Source organism: Choloepus didactylus, chromosome X (genome assembly GCF_015220235.1).
Source record: "Choloepus didactylus isolate mChoDid1 chromosome X, mChoDid1.pri, whole genome shotgun sequence".
Lineage (NCBI taxonomy): Eukaryota > Metazoa > Chordata > Mammalia > Pilosa > Megalonychidae > Choloepus > Choloepus didactylus.
The window spans coordinates 160406161-160428346 of NC_051334.1; the positions used below are offsets into that span (position 1 = coordinate 160406161).

Below are 22186 nucleotides of genomic sequence, written 5' to 3' on the forward strand. Positions count from 1 at the left end.
AGTGTCAGGAATGAGGACTGCTCTGTATTCCTACTCCTTTGTATTATCTCTCTCTCCCCACTTCACACACACATCAAAGCAAAACAAAAAACAAATCCACAGACCACTTTAGGACTTATTTCAGATGATCATTTTTACCAGGTAGCAACCTTCCTAACTGTGAACCTGGGTACCAGGGAATCCTTAAAGAAACCCGGAGTTACAGCCACAAGGAATACTCCTGAAGCTGAAGGGAGGGGAACCCCCAATTGTTGGTACCACTGCAGGCTCCTTTGGGAGGCCCTTGGCACAACTCTGACAGCAATGCTCAGCAGGATCTGGGCCTGGGCCTAGGAGTGAGGTCATGCCTTCTTGCCAGTGCCAGTAGGAGACTATATCCAGTTAAGTGAATGAAGCCCACTACAGAATATCATACAGAGTAGAATCCTCATTTCAGAAAACAAAAATATATAATGTTTATAGATATATACATACAACATTGGTACAGCATATGTATGGAAAAGTATAGCACTGGTTATCCCTGGGTGTTGAGAGAGTGGGTGGTGTTCAGTTTGTCTTAACTATGTTTCTACGTTGCTTAAAATTTTAAAACAACATATATATGCATTATTTTTTCAATTAAAAAAAGATTCAGCTATTTTTCACTGATACAGAATTTAGTTTCATACCACTCCAACCAACCACCTGGGCCCAGTGCTCACATTCCAATTGCCATCCTCCATCACTGCTGAATGGGATATTTAATTATAGAATAGCACCATTGCCCAGAGATAAATGAAGGGGGGGGCTCTTACCTCATTTTTGCCCCTGTCCTGACTGTTTAATGGTAAACCAGGTCAGTGGCAGTGGAGATAGTGGGGGAGGTGGTTGAAGCAAAACTTCCAATTTTGAAAATTAACACTTGCTAATGGCTAATGGCCCAGGATACAAGTTTTATTGGTGAGAAAGCTAATACTGGTTAATTCTTAACTTACATATAAATTAAGAGAAAGGAAGAAAATTCTTCTGTGGTGTACCTTGGAAGATGGGTGGCCAACTAGTCCCAGTTTTAGCACTGAAATTCCCAAGTCCTGGGAAACCCATTAGGCCTGGGAAACCTGGGACAAGTGGTCACCCTATTTGCAAGAGAGAAGCTCTATAGTGAATCACAGTAAGAGAGCGGGTGAGGGGAATTTTCTTAGAGCAAGAACTAATACCCTATTATGCTTGAGGAGAATAAGGTCACCTGTTTATAAAGAATCCTACATTCTCTTGCATCTCCATCTCAGACCCCCACATACCTTATTATCAAGACGGTGCAAGTAGGAACAAATGTATTCAATGCTGGCTCCAAATGGATGACCATGAAGGAATGTGGTGATAATCCCTATAGAGACAATACCATGGAGGTTACCCTTGAGCATTGTATTCCTGGAGATTCCACATGCTGGTGAATAGTAATAGCTAACTCATAGGTACAATGTAGTCTGTACTGGGCATTACTCTAAGTTTACATATTTTACTCATTTAATCTTTATAACAACCCTATGAGGGGTTGTGACACTGAGGCACACAAAATTTAAGCAACTTGCCCAAGTTCACATGGCTGGTAAGTGGCAGAGCTGGTATTCTAACCCAGACAGTCTGGCTCCAGAAGTAGGGTGAACATGCTCTTAACTATCACATATACTGCCTCTCATATCACACTACTACATACAAAAAAGCTGGCATGTCAGGAATCATTTCCATAATTTGTGATGGCCAAAGATCATTTGAGTTCTAGAATTTTTCAATGAATTCAGGGTGTGCTGGGGTTTTACAGTTCCTTTGCATAGTTTTAAAATCAATCTTTAGCCTCTTATGCGTTAGTAATGTCTTACTGTTGTGGCAAATGTACAAATCATGTACTTTGCCTGATTAGCCTCTGCCTCTCATAAGAGAATCTGCTGATTACATTTGGGTTTTATTCTGTGAGTACCTCTGTAAAGAAAAGCTAAACATTTCATTTGTGGCTGACTCAAGTGGTCACTAGCATTTTGTGCTTAGAGACTTGAATCTCTTCAAAAGCAGAATTCTTTTGGAAGTTTACAGGCTCACGGAATGTGCTTTATTTCTACTCAGCATAACTCTGGGGTAATTGGCAGCTACATATACTACCTTGTTTGGTCTAGTCATCAGGTTAATTGCTGTAGTACTTCTTTCTCTGGCAAAAGACAGAAAATAGATTGCTCAAAAGTCTCTCATTTCTTTCTTTAATTTTTTTAATTCACCCTCTTTCATAAGATCTTAGGTACATCAAATAGATTCAAAATTGAGTTTGCTGAAAATTGCCAGGAAATAAAAGCTAAATTTGGTTTGGTTTATAAACAACAATCTGTCTGTCCCTTTAAGAGGATGACAAAGAATGGCACAAGTTTAAATTGTAGCTTGAAATTCACATAGGTTTTCTGTGAAAATCTTCCAAATATTAGATGGCAAGGAGTGGCTGGGGGTTCCAGGAGGGATTGATGATGGGGTTCAAAATCTGTTCAAAATACATGCTATAACTTAAAGCATTAGTTAATTCTTAAAATGATTAGGTAAATTGAATTTATAAACACTGATTCTAGCTGAGAGACTTAAATTCTGAAGAAGATAGCCCATGTTCAAAGGAATTATAGACGTCATGGCCATAAAAAGCTATCAAATGCCAAGAAATAACTTCATAGGTTTAAAAACTACTAAACAGTTTTTTGTGGGTTCACAAAGAACCAATTTAAAAAAATAGCATCCAGATTTTCCTTTCTCTTTTGTCAGCACAAGACAACCTTCTTTCAAAAAACAAAAGAAAACAAGAAACATATTTTAAGAGTCTTTTTTTCTCGGACTATCCATTTACAGAGACTTCCTTCTGCCTCTTCTCTGACAGGTCTCCCTGTTGCCATGCCAATTTGTTAAAGAACTTTGAATTGGAAAACGGAAATAAGTTTTCACTTTTCTTGAAAACTCAAGGGCAGATCCCTTTCCCCCTTGCGCATCTTTATTAACATACCTAAGTGTTAAATTTGATCTGAATGTAATATTCATTAACAAGGAAGGCAGCTATATTTAAAAATATGCAGAAGCCAGTCAGTGTAGAGGACTTTTGAGTCCAGGGGGTGGAGTTACTGAGTGGCTCAACTTCCTAGAACACAGCTGGGATTAACTACTGAGGCCCAACACCAGCTTCTTTTAAATGACTGAATATATTAGGACCTCAATCCACCACTGTTCTCTAAATGGAATATAAAGTGAACAAGCATAGTGCTGTAAGAGTAAAATGGTTCCCATTTATTGAGGATTTACTATGGGATAGACACAGTGCTAAGTGATTTTTTATGACTGATTGTGTTTAATCCTCGCAACCCTCCTTTGAGGTAAGTAATATTATTATGCTCATTTTGCAGATGAAGGAATTGAAGCTCAGCAAGGAAATGGCACGATCAAAATGAGGAGCTGGGTCTGTCTGATTCTTTAACCATTCATGCTACCCTGCCTCTGCAACCAGAAAATTAACAAACATGTTTTAGACTACTAAATTATATTTTAGGTACTTACTAACCCTATGATATATTGCAAAATAGCCTTGATGCATGTTAAATGTTTGAAGTAGCCAGAAACCGGTATCTGTAACTCACTGAACTGTAACTCATATGCCTTGCTTCTTTGATGCTGATGCTGTTTTGTAACAGCATAATCTTTACCTTGTAACTGGATAGTAATGAGATACCATGACTGGCCCCACTTGGATCCCCTTATCTTGTTTTGCAACCCTGAAGTCTGATGCTCTTGCACATAGTCCCTCAATGTTTATTAATGAATTAACATGAGTCAGCCCAGAATTGACCACCCCAATTCCTAAGCTATCTTGCTAGACTAATCCAGTTCTAATCAGAGCGGCCCCGCCAGACATGCACTAAACCTTAAAACTTCAAGTGAGCTAAGCACAAAATCAATCTATGCATACTCAGAGATTAGGCTATCTCTAACCTTGTCTTCTCAAACTACCTTGCTTATTATCCTAAGCTTGCCTGCCCATAGGCCTTCTGATCTTGCTTTGTGCTTGGCAATAAACTCTTTCTCTTCTCAAAACCCCAATGTCACTTAACTGACTCCAATGTCACTTAACTGACTCCAGTGCACATCGGGCAAGGGCTCACATTTTAAGACACAAGAATACCCTTCTGAATGAATTTTTATATAAAGAGAGAATAATTGTAGCATTTATCTCATCAGAGCCCACCAATTTCCAACACACCACAGACAGATGCCTGGGACATCTGCCAGTGATCTGGAAAAACTCAAAAAAAGGCATGCATTCTGTGTTAGACCCTGTGTGGCAGTTAAGAGGGCTTAGCTGTCTTTGCATGGAGATAAAAAAAAATAAACCTGCAATGTGTTTCTCCAGCTGACCCCCACTTAGAATAGGGCCTATTTTCTCTCTTTGGGTACGGGCTTGACATGGCAGTGGCCACAAGGGGCCTGAAGAGGCTGTGTAAGGGCTAGGAGCTGCTGTTATTATTTTTATTGAAATCTGTACTTATTCTTGTTGTGCTTTCTTCAGGACTCTGGGTCTTTGCACTGTTATGCTTTGTAAATACTTAGCATGTGCTTATTATCTTAGGTAACTTTCCTTCCCCTCCTCCACTGGACTCTATACATTGTATATGTGTGTTAGCTTCCTTACCCACTAGCAATGCTTCACGTTCAGATTTGATTGGACTGCTGTTCAGGGTCTTCTCAAGAGGGTAGTCGCTATCCTGGCTTGATGCACACAATCTAGAAGCACAGCTTTCCTGTGGAAATAATGTGCTTCCTGGGTCAGTTCACCTTATTTAGTCACAGAGTTGGTTTAAATTAACTACACAACAGGTACCTTCTTAACATAGGACCATAAATGTAAAACTGTCCAATTTTGATTATTTAGTGGGAGAGAAAAATAGCATAAATTATAAAAGCATCAGAGATAATCCAAAGCGTATATTATATTTGGCTTCAAGACACAGATAAATTTAGACATTAATTCATTAGATTCTTTTCCTGTTTTCACCATTCCTGACCCTATCCAATATTCTGGGGGAATAGGACCCAACATTGATTATCTATTAGATGCCAGGCACTGTTAGGTATGTATTGTCTCCATTCTACAGATGAGGAAATTGAGGCTCAGGTAAATTAGGCAAATTGCCTAAGATAACATTGCTAAGAAATGTTGGAGCAAGGATTTAACGGAGTCTCTATAATGTAACCAAACCACTCTCAGATAATCAACTGTTGGCTTTCGAACCAAAAAAACTGGAGCCTGTCTATTGACTACCAACCCTCTCTTCTCCCGATAAGGACATTGTCAGGATATTCCTGACTTTATGGTAAGAAGTGACCATGACCAAAAATATCATTAGACTTTTTTCAACTTCTTTGTTGTTGAAAGTTTGTTCTCCCTCTGAGCACAGCAGATATGTTTCATAAGAGATACTTAGGTGAAATCCATGACCAGCAATTGATCTGGAAAATGCCTCCAGATTTTTCATGGATCTTTCTTTCTCTCTTTGGGTACTGAGAACATTTTGTCTGTATTATAAATGTGAAAGAAGAGACTTCAGAAGAAGGAATAAAAGAAATCATAGCTTCAGCCTCATTGCTGTTGTAAAAATAAAATGCTTGGGGAACGCTTCTAGGAGGACAGATCATGGCTGAATCAGATGTTTTTGTACTTTCTTCTCTTCCACAATTCCTAAGGAGCAGGAGTCCTATTTTCTTTAAAAATGTCTTCAAAGCTTTCAGGATGCTGCTCCTGAAAAAAAATGGATGGTCTATGCTGCAGGACATGTTGTTTCATGGCTTTACAGGCCTCATGGATGTAGTCAGAAGGGAACCCTTTCTTGATGACCTACTCAATCTTTGGTCTTTAGAATCCAATCCAGGCAATAAATGTTATGCCAAGTTTGATTTAAACTACTGGCTCTCTTCTAAGCAAAAGGAATCATTTCTGCTTCCAAGCCCCTTAAAACATTAAATGACCCAGTAAGCCATTTCTTAAGTGTGAAAGTTTAACAGGTTGGGGTTGATTTTAAGATGTGAAGACATCCTGAGAAGTTTTAGCCAGCTTGAATAGAAAAGTAGTCTTTTCTATTGACTTCAATTTTATTGTTGCTGGCATTTAAAATTAGAAGCTAGATAGAAGGGATGCTTATCACCTTGAATTTTACTAGCAGATTCAAAAAGCTAGTTCTTTCAGCAGTAAGACAGATATTTCACATTGTTATACTGCAAAATACAATACATAACACTGTGGTTTACTGCCAATAAACCCAAACAAAAAACAAAAAAGATTCCTCCTCACCCAAACTTATGGCTTTCTTTTCAACCTGAAATTCCTTTTGCAGTCTAAAGTGATGGTACTTTGCTTTCTAACCTAATTGTGTCAGGTTGAAATATTTGGTCACAAATCAGCTTCCCAGAGAAGATCAGTTTATAATTAACTGTCATGACTTTCTCTGCGAGAAGCTTTGCCAGAATAATAGGAAGAAACATAGCCTGGTTCAAAATTTTTTGATTATTAGTTGGATCTCTCTCCCTGTCCTCTTCAGATGCCACTTCATGGTATATTCAATTTCAGAGTTAGGTACAATATGGCAAGTTTCTTACATGCCATTTGACCTCTTGCTTTTTTCAGTGAAATGTTTTACAAAACAGAATGCTGGAACACTAAAAATGTCCTTAAGTCAATTTGTGATGTCAATCCTAAAGAGTGATTCTAAGCATAATGTCATTTAACATAACTCAATGTTTACCTATAGCCTTCTGACTACACATGTCATTTTATGCAGGAAGCAAAACAGAGCTACATAGCAGCTCTTGGACATTTGATCACTCTGATAGTATGAAGAAAGTCCTGAGAAGTAGAGCAGATTTGGCACTTTTCAATTAAATGCTTGATAAATGAATTTCTCTGGGATTATGCTAATTTCTTTAATAGCTCCCACAAAACGAAAGTGAGTTGGTTTTATGAAGTGGAAGAATTAAAAACATATTGCAAATGGCCTCTAGAAGAAAAGAATTTCAATCATTTGTTTCAACTACACCAAGGTTGCCAGTTTTAATGGCACTCTGGGGGAAGTCACTGTGCTGGCAAACAGACCCAAGGCCTGAATGCTCTGCATCTTCCTGAGCTGAGAATAGAAGATGAAAGAGCATGGGCTTTTGTGGAATTACAGCATTGTTGATTTCTGACTCTTGGTACAAGCTTCTAATCTTCTGTTCCTTCTGGACACATTAAAATCAGGCAGCTCTGGTCAAGGGGGCTTCCTTTTCAGAGGACAACTTAAGTTGAATGTTCAGACATAATACAATTGGAGAATTATGACAAGGAGACACCATCAGTAGACCTTAGTCACCTTAAATAACCTGAGCCCCTGAATCATAGTTGTGGTATATTAATCCATCCATAAGTTAGCACACTCTCTCAGAGGTCCCTGATGGCGGTACTTATTGCTGTGGGCTCTCAGTTCACAAAGTTCCATCTTTCCTTCCATGCTGTCATTATCTAGCTTTAGAATACAGTGCCTTAGCATTCATCTTTGCTTTCCAAGGTCAGTTTTTGTTTTGGCTATTATTCTCACATGCAACTGCTCATTATTATACCAGATGGAGTGTCTGCAAAGAAATGTCAATGTTCTAGTTGCACTTGGATTTCTTCCTTTAATGAAATGCTTAATTAAAAGTACTTTGTTTCACATGAGTTTTCTATGTTGGCTTTTCTTGATAAGATGAAGCAGCAATGCAGTGTGCTCTTTGATCTCCAGGAGGGAAGACTGAAAAATTTTAGGGATGGACTGATTTTTTATTCAGTGAAAATTGTGCTCTTCAGAACCCTTAGAAAAACCAAGGACACATACCTAAGAGTGGAGTCTTTGATACAAGAATTACACCAGATAGGGGTTTTTAATCCTAATCAGCCAAGCAATTCCATGTTGGTCCAAACTGCAGCAATTACCAGGCCATTTTCACTGTCTTTTCTCTGGAAAGGGGGGAAAGGGGCAAGGAAAGAAGCTCACTCATGTACCTTTTCTTTGATATTTTCCAACATTTTTTTCCACCTGTAGCTTGTCATCTTTGATTTTTTGAGTTCAGCTTCTTTCCTTTTGTATTCATCTTGGACTTTGAATAGATGCTACAAGAAAAGACCAAAGGCAATCAAATCACCAATTAAGGAGCTGCACCTTACCTTAAAACCCTGGCTGAGGTTAGATATCAGGCTGGCATGCCTTCACTTCCCCCCATCAACCCAATCATTTCTCCATGGAGAGATGCTGAAGGAAAAATCAAAATACTTTTCACTTAAAGTTATTTTATCTGGCTCTTATGAACATCTTTTGAACTTGTTGTTTATGTTTTAGAAAGAGCCTGAGAAACTGATTCATTCACTTAATTTCTTCCCTATTCTGACTATAGGTAGGGGTAGAGTGGAGTTCATATTATGTGTAAAATATCTTGGTTGCTGCCTAGAAATGAAGTTTAATGTTGTAAGCATTCTTGCAAACAGCCATTTGCCAAGTCAGGTTAAATTATCTGTTAGGAAAGTTGTAAAGAATCCAAATTTCACATATATTAGTTCCTATATTAGTAGGAATGCAGATTCACCACTATTAACAATTACAACAAATACTATTTATTGAACACCTAATATATGCCAAACAGTATACCAAGGGTTTCCATACACATTATCTCATTTAAGCCTCACAATAACTCATGAGGTAGGTACTATTATCACTGAAGCTTAGAGAAGTTAAGTGCCTTGCCTAAGGCCATTCAGACAGTAAGTGGAAGGGCTGGGATTTAAACCGAGTTTGAACACAAGAGTGCATGCTCTTAACCACAATATTACACTATACATATTTTGGGAATAAGACGAGAGAAATTTGATGATTTTTTGTAAGGCTATTATCCAATAAAAAGTAATCAAAATGAGTGAAATTAATTCTTCAGGAAGTAGAAGGTCTAATCCTCACTGACATCTTTGAAGTGATGAAGTGAAAAAAATGTTCATCACTTTCAAATTGCATATAAGTAGCATAATTGTCCTTGGGTGGAATAATTTCAATATCAAGGCAAGACGCAAGGAGGGGGGCACAAATGTTTCCTAAAACTTGCTCTTCAGAGGCTTGCAAAAGACCATTGGAAGGGTTAAAAAACATGGTAGGAGGGCGGGGCAAGATGGCGGACTGGTGAGCTGTATGTTTTAGTTACTCTCCAGGAAAGTAGGTAGATGAAAGCCAGAGAACTGCGTGGACTGGAACACAAGAGGAATCTGACTTTGGGCATACTTCATACAACACTCATGAAAACGTCGAACTGCTGAGATCAGCGAAATCTGTAAGTTTTTGCGGCCAGGGGAACCCACGCCCCTCCTGCAGGCTCAGTCCCGTGGGAGGAGGGGCTGTCAGCTCCAGGAAGGAGCAGGAGAGAAGGGAGAACTGCAGTGGCAGCCCTTATTCAGAAACTCATTCTACTGATCCAAACTCCAACCCATAAGATAGACTGAGACCAGACAACAGAGGAATCTGAGAGCAGCCAGCCCAGCAGAGAAGAGACAGACATAGAAAAAAAACAGCACGAAAAACTCCAAAATAAAAGCGGAGGATTTTTGGAGTTCTGGTGAACATAGAAAGGGGAAAGGCAGAGCTCAGGCCTTCAGGCTCATATGCAAATCCTGAAGAAAAGCTGATCTCTCTGCCCTGTGGACCTTTCCTTAATGGCCCCTAATTGCTTTGTCTCTTAGCATTTCAATAACCCATTAGATCTGTGAGGAGGGCCCTTTTTTTTTTTTTTTTAATCCTTTTTTTTTTTGTAAAACAATTAATCTAAGAAGCCCAAAACAGAAAGGTTCAAAGACTTGCAATTTGGGCAGGTCAAGACAAGAGAAGAACTAAGAGAGCTCTGAGACAATAGGCAATAATCCAGTGGCTGAGAAATTTGACTAAACACCACAACTTCCCAAGAAAAGGGGGGTGTCCGCCCCCAGCCATCATCCTGGTGGACAGGAAACACTCCTGCCCATTGCCAGCCCCATAGCCCAGAGCTGCCCCACACAACCCAGTGTGACGGAAGTGCTTCAAATAACAGGCACACTCCACAAAACTGGGCGTGGACATTAGACTTCCCTGCAACCTCAGCTGATTGTCCCAGAGTTAGGAAGGTGGAGCAGTGTGAATTAACAAAGCCCCATTCAGCCATCATTTCAGCAGACTGGGAGCCTCCCTACACAGCCCAGCAGCCCAGAACCACCCTGGGGGGACGGCACTCACCTGTGACATAGCACAGTCATCCCTCAACAGAGGACTAGGGGGTGCACGGCCTGGAAGAGGGACCCACTTACAAGTCTCAGGAGCCATACACCAATACCAAGGACTTGTGGGTTCAGTGGCAGAGACAAACTGTGGCAGGACTGAACTGAAGGATATAGACTATTGCAGCAGCTTTAAAAACTCCAGGATCACCAGGGAGATTTGATTGTTAGAGCCACCCCCCCTCCCTGACTGCCCAGAAACACGCCCCATATACAGGGCGGGCAACACCAACTACACACGCAAGCTTGGTACACCAATTGGACCCCCACAAGACTCACTCCCCCACTCACCACAAAGGCAAAGCAGGGGAGAACTGGCTTGTGGAGAACAGGTGGCTCGTGGACGCCACCTGCTGGTTAGTTAGAGAAAGTGTACTCCACGAAGCTGTTAGATCTGATAAATTAGAGATAAGGACTTCAATTGGTCTGCAAATCCGAAAAGAACCCTATCAAGTTCAGCAAATGCCAAGAGGCCAAAAACAACAGAAAATTATAAAGCATATGAAAAAACCAGACGATATGGATAACCCAAGCCCAAGCACCCAAATCAAAAGATCAGAAGAGACACAGCACCTGGAGCAGCTACTCAAAGAACTAAAGATGAACAATGAGACCATAGTACAGAATACAAAGGATATCAAGAAGACCTTAGAAGAGAATAAAGAAGACATTGCAAGACTAAATAAAAAAATAGATGGATCATATGGAAATTAAAGAAACTGCTGACCAAATTAAAAGATTCTGGACACTCATAGTACAAGACTAGAGGAAGTTGAACAACGAATCAGTGACCCTCGAAGATGACAGAATGGAAAATGAAAGCATAAAAGAAAGAATGGGGAAAAAAATTGAAAAAATCGAAAATGGACCTCAGGGATATGATAGATAATATAAAACGTCCTAATATAAGACTCACTGGTGTTCCAGAAGGGGAAGAAAAGGGCAAGGTCTAGGAAGAGTATTCAAAGAAATTGTTGGGGAAAACTTCCCAAATCTTCTAAACAACATAAATACACAAATCATAAATGCTCAGCGAACTCCAAATAGAATAAATCCAAATAAACCCACTCCGAGACATATTCTGATCACACTGTCAAACACAGAAGAGAAGGAGCAAGTTCTGAAAGCAGCAAGAGAAAAGCAGTTCACCACATACAAAGGAAACAGCATAAGACTAAGTAGTGACTACTCAGCAGCCACTATGGAGGCAAGAAGGCAGTGGCATGATATATTTAAAATTCTGAGTGAGAAAAATTTCCAACCAAGAATACTTTATCCAGCAAAGCTCTCCTTCAAATTTGAGGGAGAGCTTAAATTTTTCACAGACAAACAAATGCTGAGAGAATTTGCTAACAAGAGACCTGCCCTACTGGAGATACTAAACGGAGCCCTACAGACAGAGAAACAAAGAAAGGACAGAGAGACTTGGAGAAAGGTTCAGTACTAAAGAGATTCGGTATGGGTACAATAAAGGATATTAATAGAGAGAGGGGAAAAATATATATGACAACATAAACCAAAGGATAAGATGGCTGATTCAAGAAATGCCTTCACGGTTATAACATTGAATGTAAATGGATTAAACTCCCCAATTAAAAGATATAGATTCGCAGAATGGATCAAAAAAAATGAACCATCAATATGTTGCATACAAGAGACTCATCTTAGACAGAGGGACACAAAGAAATTGAAAGTGAAAGGATGGAAAAAAATATATCATGGCAAGCTACAGCCAAAAGAAAGCAGGTGTAGCAATATTAATCTCAGATAAAATAGACTTTAAATGCAGGGATGTTTTTGAGAGACAAAGAAGGCCACTACATACTAATAAAAGGGGCAATTCAAGAAGAAGAAATAACAATCATAAATGTCTATGCACCCAATCACGGTGCCACAAAATACATGAGAGAAACACTGGCAAAACTAAAGGAAGCAATTGATGTTTCCACAATAATTGTGGGAGACTTCAACACATCACTCTTCTCCTATAGATAGATCAACCAGACAGAGGACCAATAAGGAAATTGAAAACCTAAACAATCTGATAAATGAATTAGATTTAACAGACATATACAGAACATTACATCCCAAATCACCAGGATACACATACTTTTCCAGTGCTCACGGAACTTTCTCCAGAATAGATCATATGCTGGGACATAAAACAAGCCTCAGTAAATTTAAAAAGATTGAAATTATTCAAAGCACATTCTCTGACCACAATGGAATACAATTAGAAGTCAATAACCATCAGAGACTTAGAAAATTCACAAATACCTGGAGGTTAAACAACACACTCCTAAACAATCAGTGGGTTAAAGAAGAAATAGCAGAGGCGGGGCAAGATGGCAGACTGGTGAGCTGTATGTTTTAGTTACTCCTCCTGGAAAGTAGGTAGAAAGCCAGGAACTGCGTGGACTGGACACCACAGAGCATTCTGACTTTGGGCATTCTTCATACAACACTCATGAAAACGTGGAACTGCTGAGATCAGCGAAATCTGTAAGTTTTTGCGGCCAGGGGACCCGCGCCCCTCCCTGCCAGGCTCAGTCCCGTGGAGGAGGGGCTGTCAGCTCCGGGAAGGAGAAGGGAGAACTGCAGTGGCAGCCCTTATCGGAAACTCATTCTGCTGATCCAAAGTCCAACCATAGATAGACGGAGACCAGACACCAGAGAATCTGAGAGCAGCCAGCCCAGCAGAGAGGAGACAGGCATAGAAAAAAACAACACGAAAAACTCCAAAATAAAAGTGGAGGGATTTTTGGAGATCTGGTGAACATAGAAAGGGGAAGGGCCTCAGGCCGGAGCTCAGGGCCCTGAGGCGCATATGCAAATCCCAAAGAAAAGCTGATCTCTCTGCCCTGTGGACCTTTCCTTAATGTCCCTGGTTGCTTTGTCTCTTAGCATTTCAATAACCCATTAGATCTCTGAGGAGGGCTTTTTTTTTTTTTTAATCCTTTTTCTTTTTCTAAAACAATTACTCTAAGAAGCCCAATACAGAAAGCTTCAAAGACCTGTAATTTGGGCAGGTCAAGTCAAGAGGAGAACTAGGAGAGCTCTGAGACAAAACGCAATAATCCAGTGGCTGACAAAATTCACTAAACACCACAACTATCCAAGAAAAGGGGGGTGTCCGCTCACAGCCATCATCCTGGTGGACAGGAAACACTCCTGCCCATCGCCAGCCCCATAGCCCAGAACTGCCCCAGACAACCCAGTGTGACGGAAGTGCTTCAAATAACAGGCACACACCACAAAACTGGGCGTGGACATTAGCCTTCCCTGCAACCTCAGCTGATTGTCCCAGAGTTGGGAAGGTAGAGCAGTGTGAATTAGCAAAGCCTCATTCAGCCATCATTTCAGCAGACTGGGAGCCTCCCTAAACAGCCCAGCAGCCCAGAACTGCCCTGGGGGGACGGCACTCACCTGTGACATAGCACAGTCATCCCTCAACAGAGGACCAGGGGGTGCACGGCCTGGAAGAGGGGGCCCACTTGCAAGTCTCAGGAGCCATACGCCAATACCAAGGACTTGTGGGTCAGTGGCAGAGACAAACTGTGGCAGGACTGAACTGAAGGATTAGACTATTGCAGCAGCCTTAAAACTCTAGGATCACCAGGGAGATTTGATTGTTAGAGCCACCCCCCCCCTCCCTGACTGCCCAGAAACACGCCCCATATACAGGGCAGGCAACACCAACTACACACGCAAGCTTGGTACACCAATTGGACCCCACAAGACTCACTCCCCCACTCACCAAAAAGGCTAAGCAGGGGAGAACTGGCTTGTGGAGAACAGGTGGCTCGTGGACGCCACCTGCTGGTTAGTTAGAGAAAGTGTGCTCCACGAAGCTGTAGATCTGATAAATTAGAGATAAGGACTTCAATTGGTCTACAAATCCTAAAAGAACCCTATCAAGTTCAGCAAATGCCACGAGGCCAAAATCAACAGAAAATTATAAAGCATATGAAAAAACCAGACGATATGGATAACCCAAGCCCAAGCACCCAAATCAAAAGATCAGAAGAGACACAGCACCTAGAGCAGCTACTCAAAGAACTAAGATGAACAATGAGACCATAGTACGGGAGACAAAGGAAATCAAGAAGACCCTAGAAGAGCATAAAGAAGACATTGCAAGACTAAATAAAAAAATGGATGATCTTATGGAAATTAAAGAACTGTTGACCAAATTAAAAGATTCTGGACACTCATAGTACAAGACTAGAGGAAGTTGAACAACGAATCAGTGACCTCGAAGATGACAGAATGGAAAATGAAAGCATAAAAGAAAGAATGGGGAAAAAAATTGAAAAAATCGAAATGGACCTCAGGGATATGATAGATAATATGAAACGTCCAAATATAAGACTCATTGGTGTCCCAGAAGGGGAAGAAAAGGGTAAGGTCTAGGAAGAGTATTCAAAGAAATTGTTGGGGAAAACTTCCCAAATCTTCTAAACAACATAAATACACAAATCATAAATGCTCAGCGAACCCCAAATAGAATAAATCCAAATAAACCCACTCCGAGACATATACTGATCACACTGTCAAACACAGAAGAGAAGGAGCAAGTTCTGAAAGCAGCAAGAGAAAAGCAATTCACCACATAAAAAGGAAACAGCAGAAGACTAAGTAGTGACTACTCAGTGGCCACTATGGAGGCGAGAAGGCAGTGGCATGATATATTTAAAATTCTGAGTGAGAAAAATTTCCAGCCAAGAATACTTTATCCAGCAAAGCTCTCCTTCAAATTTGAGGGAGATCTTAAATTTTTCACAGACAAACAAATGCTGAGAGAATATGCTAACAAGAGACCTGCCCTACTGGAGATACTAAAGGGAGCCCTACACACAGAGAAACAAAGAAAGGACAGAGAGACTTGGAGAAAGGTTCAGTACTAAAGAGATTCAGTATGGGTACAATAAAGGATATTAATAGACAGGGGAAAAATATGACAAAAATAAACCAAACGATAAGATGGCTGATTCAAGAAATGCCCTCACAGTTATAACGTTGAATGTAAATGGATTAAACTCCCCAATTAAAAGATATAGATTCGCAGAATGGATCAAAAAAAAATGAACCATCAATATGTTGCATACAAGAGACTCATCTTAGACACAGGGACACAAAGAAACTGAAAGTGAAAGGATGGAAAAAAATATTTCATGTAAGCTACAGCCAAAAGAAAGCAGTTGTAGCAATATTAATCTCAGATAAAATAGACTTCAAATGCAGGGATGTTTTGAGAGACAAAGAAGGCCACTACCTCCTAATAAAAGGGGCAATTCAGCAAGAAGAAATAACAATCGTAAATGTCTATGCACCCAATCAAGGTGCCACAAAATACATGAGAGAAACACTGGCAAAACTAAAGGAAGCAATTGATGTTTCCACAATAATTGTGGGAGACTTCAACACATCACTCTCTCCTATAGATAGATCAACCAGACAGAAGACCAATAAGGAAATTGAAAACCTAACAATCTGATAAATGAATTAGATTTAACAGACATATACAGGACATTACATCCCAAATCACCAGGATACACATACTTTTCTAGTGCTCATGGAACTTTCTCCAGAATAGATCATATTCTGGGACATAAAACAAGCCTCAATAAATTTAAAAAGATTGAAATTATTCAAAGCACATTCTCTGACCACAATGGAATACAATTAGAAGTCAATAACCATCAGAGACTTAGAAAATTCACAAATACCTGGAGGTTAAACAACACACTCCTAAACAATCAGTGGGTTAAAGAAGAAATAGCAAGAGAAATTGCTAAATATATAGAGACGAATGAAAATGAGAACACAACATACCAAAACCTATGGGATGCAGCAAAAGCAGTGCTAAGGGGGAAATTTATAGCACTAAACGCATATATTAAAAAGGAAGAAAGAGCCAAAATCAAAGAACTAATGGATCAACTGAAGAAGCTAGAAAATGAACAGCAAACCAATCCTAAACCAAGTAGAAGAAAAGAAATAACAAGGATTAAAGCAGAAATAAATGACATAGAGAACAAAAAAACAATAGAGAGGATAAATATCACCAAAAGTTGGTTCTTTGAGAAGATCAACAAGATTGACAAGCCCCTAGCTAGACTGACAAAATCAAAAAGAGAGAAGACCCATATAAACAAAATAATGAATGAAAAAGGTGACATAACTGCAGATCCTGAAGAAATTAAAAAAATTATAAGAGGATACTATGAACAACTGTATGGCAACAAACTGGATAATGTAGAGGAAATGGACAATTTCCTGGAAACATATGAACAACCTAGACTGACCAGAGAAGAAACAGAAGACCTCAACCAACCCATCACAAGAAAAGACATCCAATCAGTCATCAAAAATCTTCCCACAAATAAATGCCCAGGGCCAGATGGCTTCACAGGGGAATTCTACCAAACCTTCCAGAAAGAACTGAAACCAATCTTACTCAAACCCTTTCAAAACATTGAAGAAAAGGGAACACTACCTAACTCATTTTATGAAGCTAACATCAATCTAATACCAAAACCAAGCAAAGATGCTACAAAAGAGGAAAACTACCGGCCAATCTCCCTAATCAATATAGATGCAAAAATCCTCAACAAAATACTTGCAAATCGAATCCAAAGACACATTAAAAAAATCAAACACCATGACCAAGTGGGGTTTATTCCAGGCATGCAAGGATGGTTCAACATAAGAAAATCAATCAATGTATTACAACACATTAACAAGTCAAAAGGGAAAAATCAAATGATCATCTCTATAGATGCTGAAAAAGCATTTGACAAAATCCAACATCCGTTTTTGATAAAAACACTTCAAAAGGTAGGAATTGAAGGAAACTTCCTCAACATGATAAAGAGCATATATGAAAAACCCACAGCCAGCATAGTACTCAATGGTGAGAGACTGAAAGCCCTCCCTCTAAGATCAGGAACGAGACAAGGATGCCCGCTGTCACCACTGTTATTCAACATTGTGCTGGAAGTGCTAGCCAGGGCAATCCGGCAAGACAAAGAAATAAAAGGCATCCAAATTGGAAAAGAAGAAGTAAAACTGTCATTGTTTGCAGATGATATGATCTTATATCTAGAAAACCCTGAGAAATTGACGATACAGCTACTAGAGCTAATAAACAAATTTAGCAAAGTAGCGGGATACAAGGTTAATGCACATAAGTCAGTAATGTTTCTATTTGCTAGAAATGAACAAATTGAAGAGACACTCAAGAAAAAGATACCATTTTCAATAGCAACTAAAAAAATCAAGTACCTAGGAATAAACTTAACCAAAGATGTAAAAGACCTATACAAAGAAAACTACATAACTCTACTAAAAGAAATAGAAGGGGACCTTAAAAGATGGAAAAATATTCCATGTTCATGGATAGGAAGACTAAATGTCATTAAGATGTCAATTCTACCCAAACTCATCTACAGATTCAATGCAATCCCAATCAAAATTCCAACAACCTACTTTGCAGACTTGGAAAAGCTAGTTATCAAATTTATTTGGAAAGGGAAGATGCCTCGAATTGCTAAAGACACTCTAAAAAAGAAAAACGAAGTGGGAGGACTTACACTCCCTGACTTTGAAGCTTATTATAAAGCCACAGTTGCCAAAACAGCATGGTACTGGCACAAAGATAGACATATAGATCAATGGAATCGAATTGAGAATTCGGAGATAGACCCTCAGATCTATGGCCGACTGATCTTTGATAAGGCCCCCCAAAGTCACTGAACTGGGTCATAATGGTCTTTTCAACAAATGGGGCTGGGAGAGTTGGATATCCATATCCAAAAGAATGAAAGAGGACCCCTACCTCACCCCCTACACAAAAATTAACTCAAAATGGATGAAAGATCTCAATATAAAAGAAAGTACCATAAAACTCCTAGAAGATAATGTAGGAAAACATCTTCAAGACCTTGTATTAGGCGGGCCACTTCCTAGACTTTACACCCAAAGCACAAGCAACAAAAGAGAAAATAGATAAATGGGAACTCCTCAAGCTTAGAAGTTTCTGCACCTCAAAGGAATTTCTCAAAAAGGTAAAGAGGCAGCCAACTCAATGGGAAAAAATTTTTGGAAACCATGTATCTGACAAAAGACTGATATCTTGCATATACAAAGAAATCCTACAACTCAATGACAATAGTACAGACAGCCCAATTATAAAATGGGCAAAAGATATGAAAAGACAGTTCTCTGAAGAGGAAATACAAATGACCAAGAAACACATGAAAAAATGTTCAGCTTCACTAGCTATTAGAGAGATGCAAATTAAGACCACAATGAGATACCATCTAACACCGGTTAGAATGGCTGCCATTAAACAAACAGGAAACTACAAATGCTGGAGGGGATGTGGAGAAATTGGAACTCTTATTCATTGTTGGTGGGACTGTATAATGGTTCAGCCACTCTGGAAGTCAGTCTGGCAGTTCCTTAGAAAACTAGATATAGAGCTACCATTCGATCCAGCGATTGCACTTCTCGGTATATACCCGGAAGATCGGAAAGCAGTGACACGAACAGATATCTGCACGCCAATGTTCATAGCAGCATTATTCACAATTGCCAAGAGATGGAAACAACCCAAATGTCCTTCAACAGATGAGTGGATAAATAAAATGTGGTATATACACACGATGGAATACTACGCGGCAGTAAGAAGGAACGATCTCGTGAAACATATGACAACATGGATGAACCTTGAAGACATAATGCTGAGCGAAATAAGCCAGGCACAAAAAGAGAAATATTATATGCTACCACTAATGTGAAGTTTGAAATATGTAAAAGAAATGGTTTATAATGTAGAATGTAGGGGAACTAGCAGTAGAGAGCAATTAAGGAAGGGGGAACAATAATCCAAGAAGAACAGATAAGCTATTTAACGTTCTGGGGATGCCCAGGAATGACTATGGTCTGTTAATTTCTGATGGCTATAGTAGGAACAAGTTCACAGAAATGTTGCTATATTACGTAATTTTCTTGGGGTAAAGTAGGAACATGATGGAAGTTAAGCAGTTATCTTAGGTTAGTTGTCTTTTTCTTACTCCCTTGTTATGGTCTCTTTGAAATGTTCTTTTATTGTATGTTTGTTTTCTTTTTAACTTTTTTTTTCATACAGTTGATTTAAAAAAGAAGGGAAGTTAAAAAAAAAAAAAGAAAAGAAAAACAAGGAAAAAAAAAAAGATGTAGTGCCCCCTTGAGGAGCCTGTGGAGAATGCAGGGCTATTCGCCTACCCCACCTCCATGGTTGCTAAGATGACCACAGACATAGGGGACTGGTGGTTTGATGGGTTGAGCCCTCTACCACAGGTTTTACCCTTGGGAAGACGGTTGCTGCAAAGGAGAGGCTAGGCCTCCCTATGGTTGTGCCTAAGAGCCTCCTCCCGAATGCCTCTTTGTTGCTCAGATGTGGCCCTGTCTCTCTAGCTAAGCCAACTTGAAAGGTGAAATCACTGCCCTCCCCCCTAGGTGGGATCAGACACCCAGGGGAGTGAATCTCCCTGGCAACGTGGAATACGACTCCCGGGGAGGAATGTAGACCTGGCATCGTGGGACGGAGAACATCTTCTTGACGAAAAGGGGGATGTGAAAGGAAATGAAATAAGCTTCAGTGGCAGAGAGATTCCAAAAGGAGCCGAGAGGTCACTCTGGTGGGCACTCTTATGCACACTTTAGATAACCCTTTTTAGGTTCTAAAGAATTGGGGTAGCTGGTGGTGGATACCTGAAACTATCAAACTACAACCCAGAACCCATGAATCTCAAAGACAGTTGTATAAAAATGTAGCTTATGAAGGGTGACAATGGGATTGGGAAAGCCATAAGGACCACACTCCACTTTGTCTAGTTTAGGGATGGATGAGTAGAAAAATAGGGGAAGGAAACAAACAGACAAAGGTACCCAGTGTTCTTTTTTACTTCAATTGCTCTTTTTCACTCTAATTATTATTCTTGTTATTTTTGTGTGTGTGCTAATGAAGGTGTCAGGGATTGATTTGGGTGATGAATATACCACTATGTAATGGTACTGTAAACAATCGAAAGTATGATTTGTTTTGTATGACTGCGTGGTATGTAAATATATCTCAATAAAATGAAGATTAAAAAAAAATGTAAAACAGTGAAACAGGAAAAAAAAAAAAAGAAGAAGAAATAGCAAGATAAATTGCTAAATATATAGAGACAAATGAAAATGAGAACACAACATACCAAAACCTATGGGATGCAGCAAAAGCAGTGCTGAGGGGGAAATTTATAGCACTAAACGCATATATTAAAAAGGAAGAAAGAGCCAAAATCAAAAAACTAATGGATCAACTGAAGAAGCTAGAAAATGAACAGCAAACCAATCCTAAACCAAGTACAAGAAAAGAAATAACAAGGATTAAAGCAGAAATAAATGACATAGAGAACAAAAAAAACAATAGAGAGGATAAATATCAGCAAAAGTTGGTTCTTTGAGAAGATCAACAAGATTGACAAGCCCCTAGCTAGACTGACAAAATCAAAAAGAGAGAAGACCCATATAAACAAAATAATGAATCAAAAAGGTGACATAGCTGCAGATCCTGAAGAAATTAAAAAAATTATAAGAGGATACTATGTTGTATGGCAACAAACTGGATAATGTAGAGGAAATGGACAATTTCCTGGAAACATATGAACAAACTAGACTGACCAGAGAAGAAATAGAAGACCTCAATCAACCCATCACAAGCAAAGAGATCCAATCAGTCATCAAAAATCTTCCCACAAATAAATGCCCAGGGCCAGATGGCTTCACAGGGGAATTCTACCAAACTTTCCAGAAAGAACTGACACCAATCTTACTCAAACTCTTTCAAAACATTGAAGAAAATGGAACACTAACTAACTCATTTTATGAAGCTAACATCAATCTAATACCAAAACCAGGCAAAGATGCTACAAAAAAGGAAAACTACCGGCCAATCTCCCTAATGAATATAGATGCAAAAATCCTCAACAAAATACTTGCAAATCGAATCCAAAGACACATTAAAAAAATCATACACCATGACCAAGTGGGGTTCATTCCAGGCATGCAAGGATGGTTCAACATCAGAAAAACAATCAACGTATTACAACACATTAAAAATTCAAAAGGGAAAAATCAAATGATCATCTCAATAGATGCTGAAAAAGCATTTGACAAAACCCAACATCCGTTTTTGATAAAAACACTTCAAAAGGTAGGAATTGAAGGAAACTTCCTCAATATGATAAAGAGCATATATGAAAAACCCACAGCCACCATAGTACTCAATGGTGAGAGACTGAAAGCCTTCCCTCTAAGATCAGGAACAAGACAAGGATGCCCGCTGTCACCACTGTTATTCAACATTGTGCTGGAAGTGCTAGCCAGGGCAATCCGGCAAGACAAAGAAATAAAAGGCATCCAAATTGGAAAAGAAGAAGTAAAACTGTCATTGTTTGCAGATGATATGATCTTATATCTAGAAAACCCTGAGAAATTGACGATACAGCTACTAGAGCTAATAAACAAATTTAGCAAAGTAGCGGGATACAAGATTAATGCACATAAGTCAGTAATGTTTCTATATGCTAGAAATGAACAAACTGAAGAGATACTCAAGAAAAAGATACCATTTTCAATAGCAACTAAAAAAATCAAGTACCTAGGAATAAACTTAACCAAAGATGTAAAAGACCTATACAAAGAAAACTACATAACTCTACTAAAAGAAATAGAAGGGGACCTTAAAAGATGGAAAAATATTCCATGTTCATGGATAGGAAGGCTAAATGTCATTAAGATGTCAATTCT

General features: G+C 39.3%; 1 protein-coding gene across 6 annotated transcripts in view; it reads right to left on the reverse strand.

The window, feature by feature from the left end:
• ENOX2 (ecto-NOX disulfide-thiol exchanger 2) overlaps positions 1–22186 on the reverse strand; it is a 393140-nt gene that overhangs the window by 5894 nt on the left and 365060 nt on the right. For all 6 annotated transcript variants that reach the window (XM_037821176.1, XM_037821175.1, XM_037821173.1 and 3 more), the window contains 3 exons: positions 8063–8170; positions 4685–4793; positions 1281–1366 (listed from right to left, as the gene is read on the reverse strand). In XM_037821176.1, coding sequence (XP_037677104.1) covers positions 1281–1366; positions 4685–4793; positions 8063–8170 — 303 coding nt within the window. The remainder of the gene's footprint in view (positions 1–1280; positions 1367–4684; positions 4794–8062; positions 8171–22186) is intronic.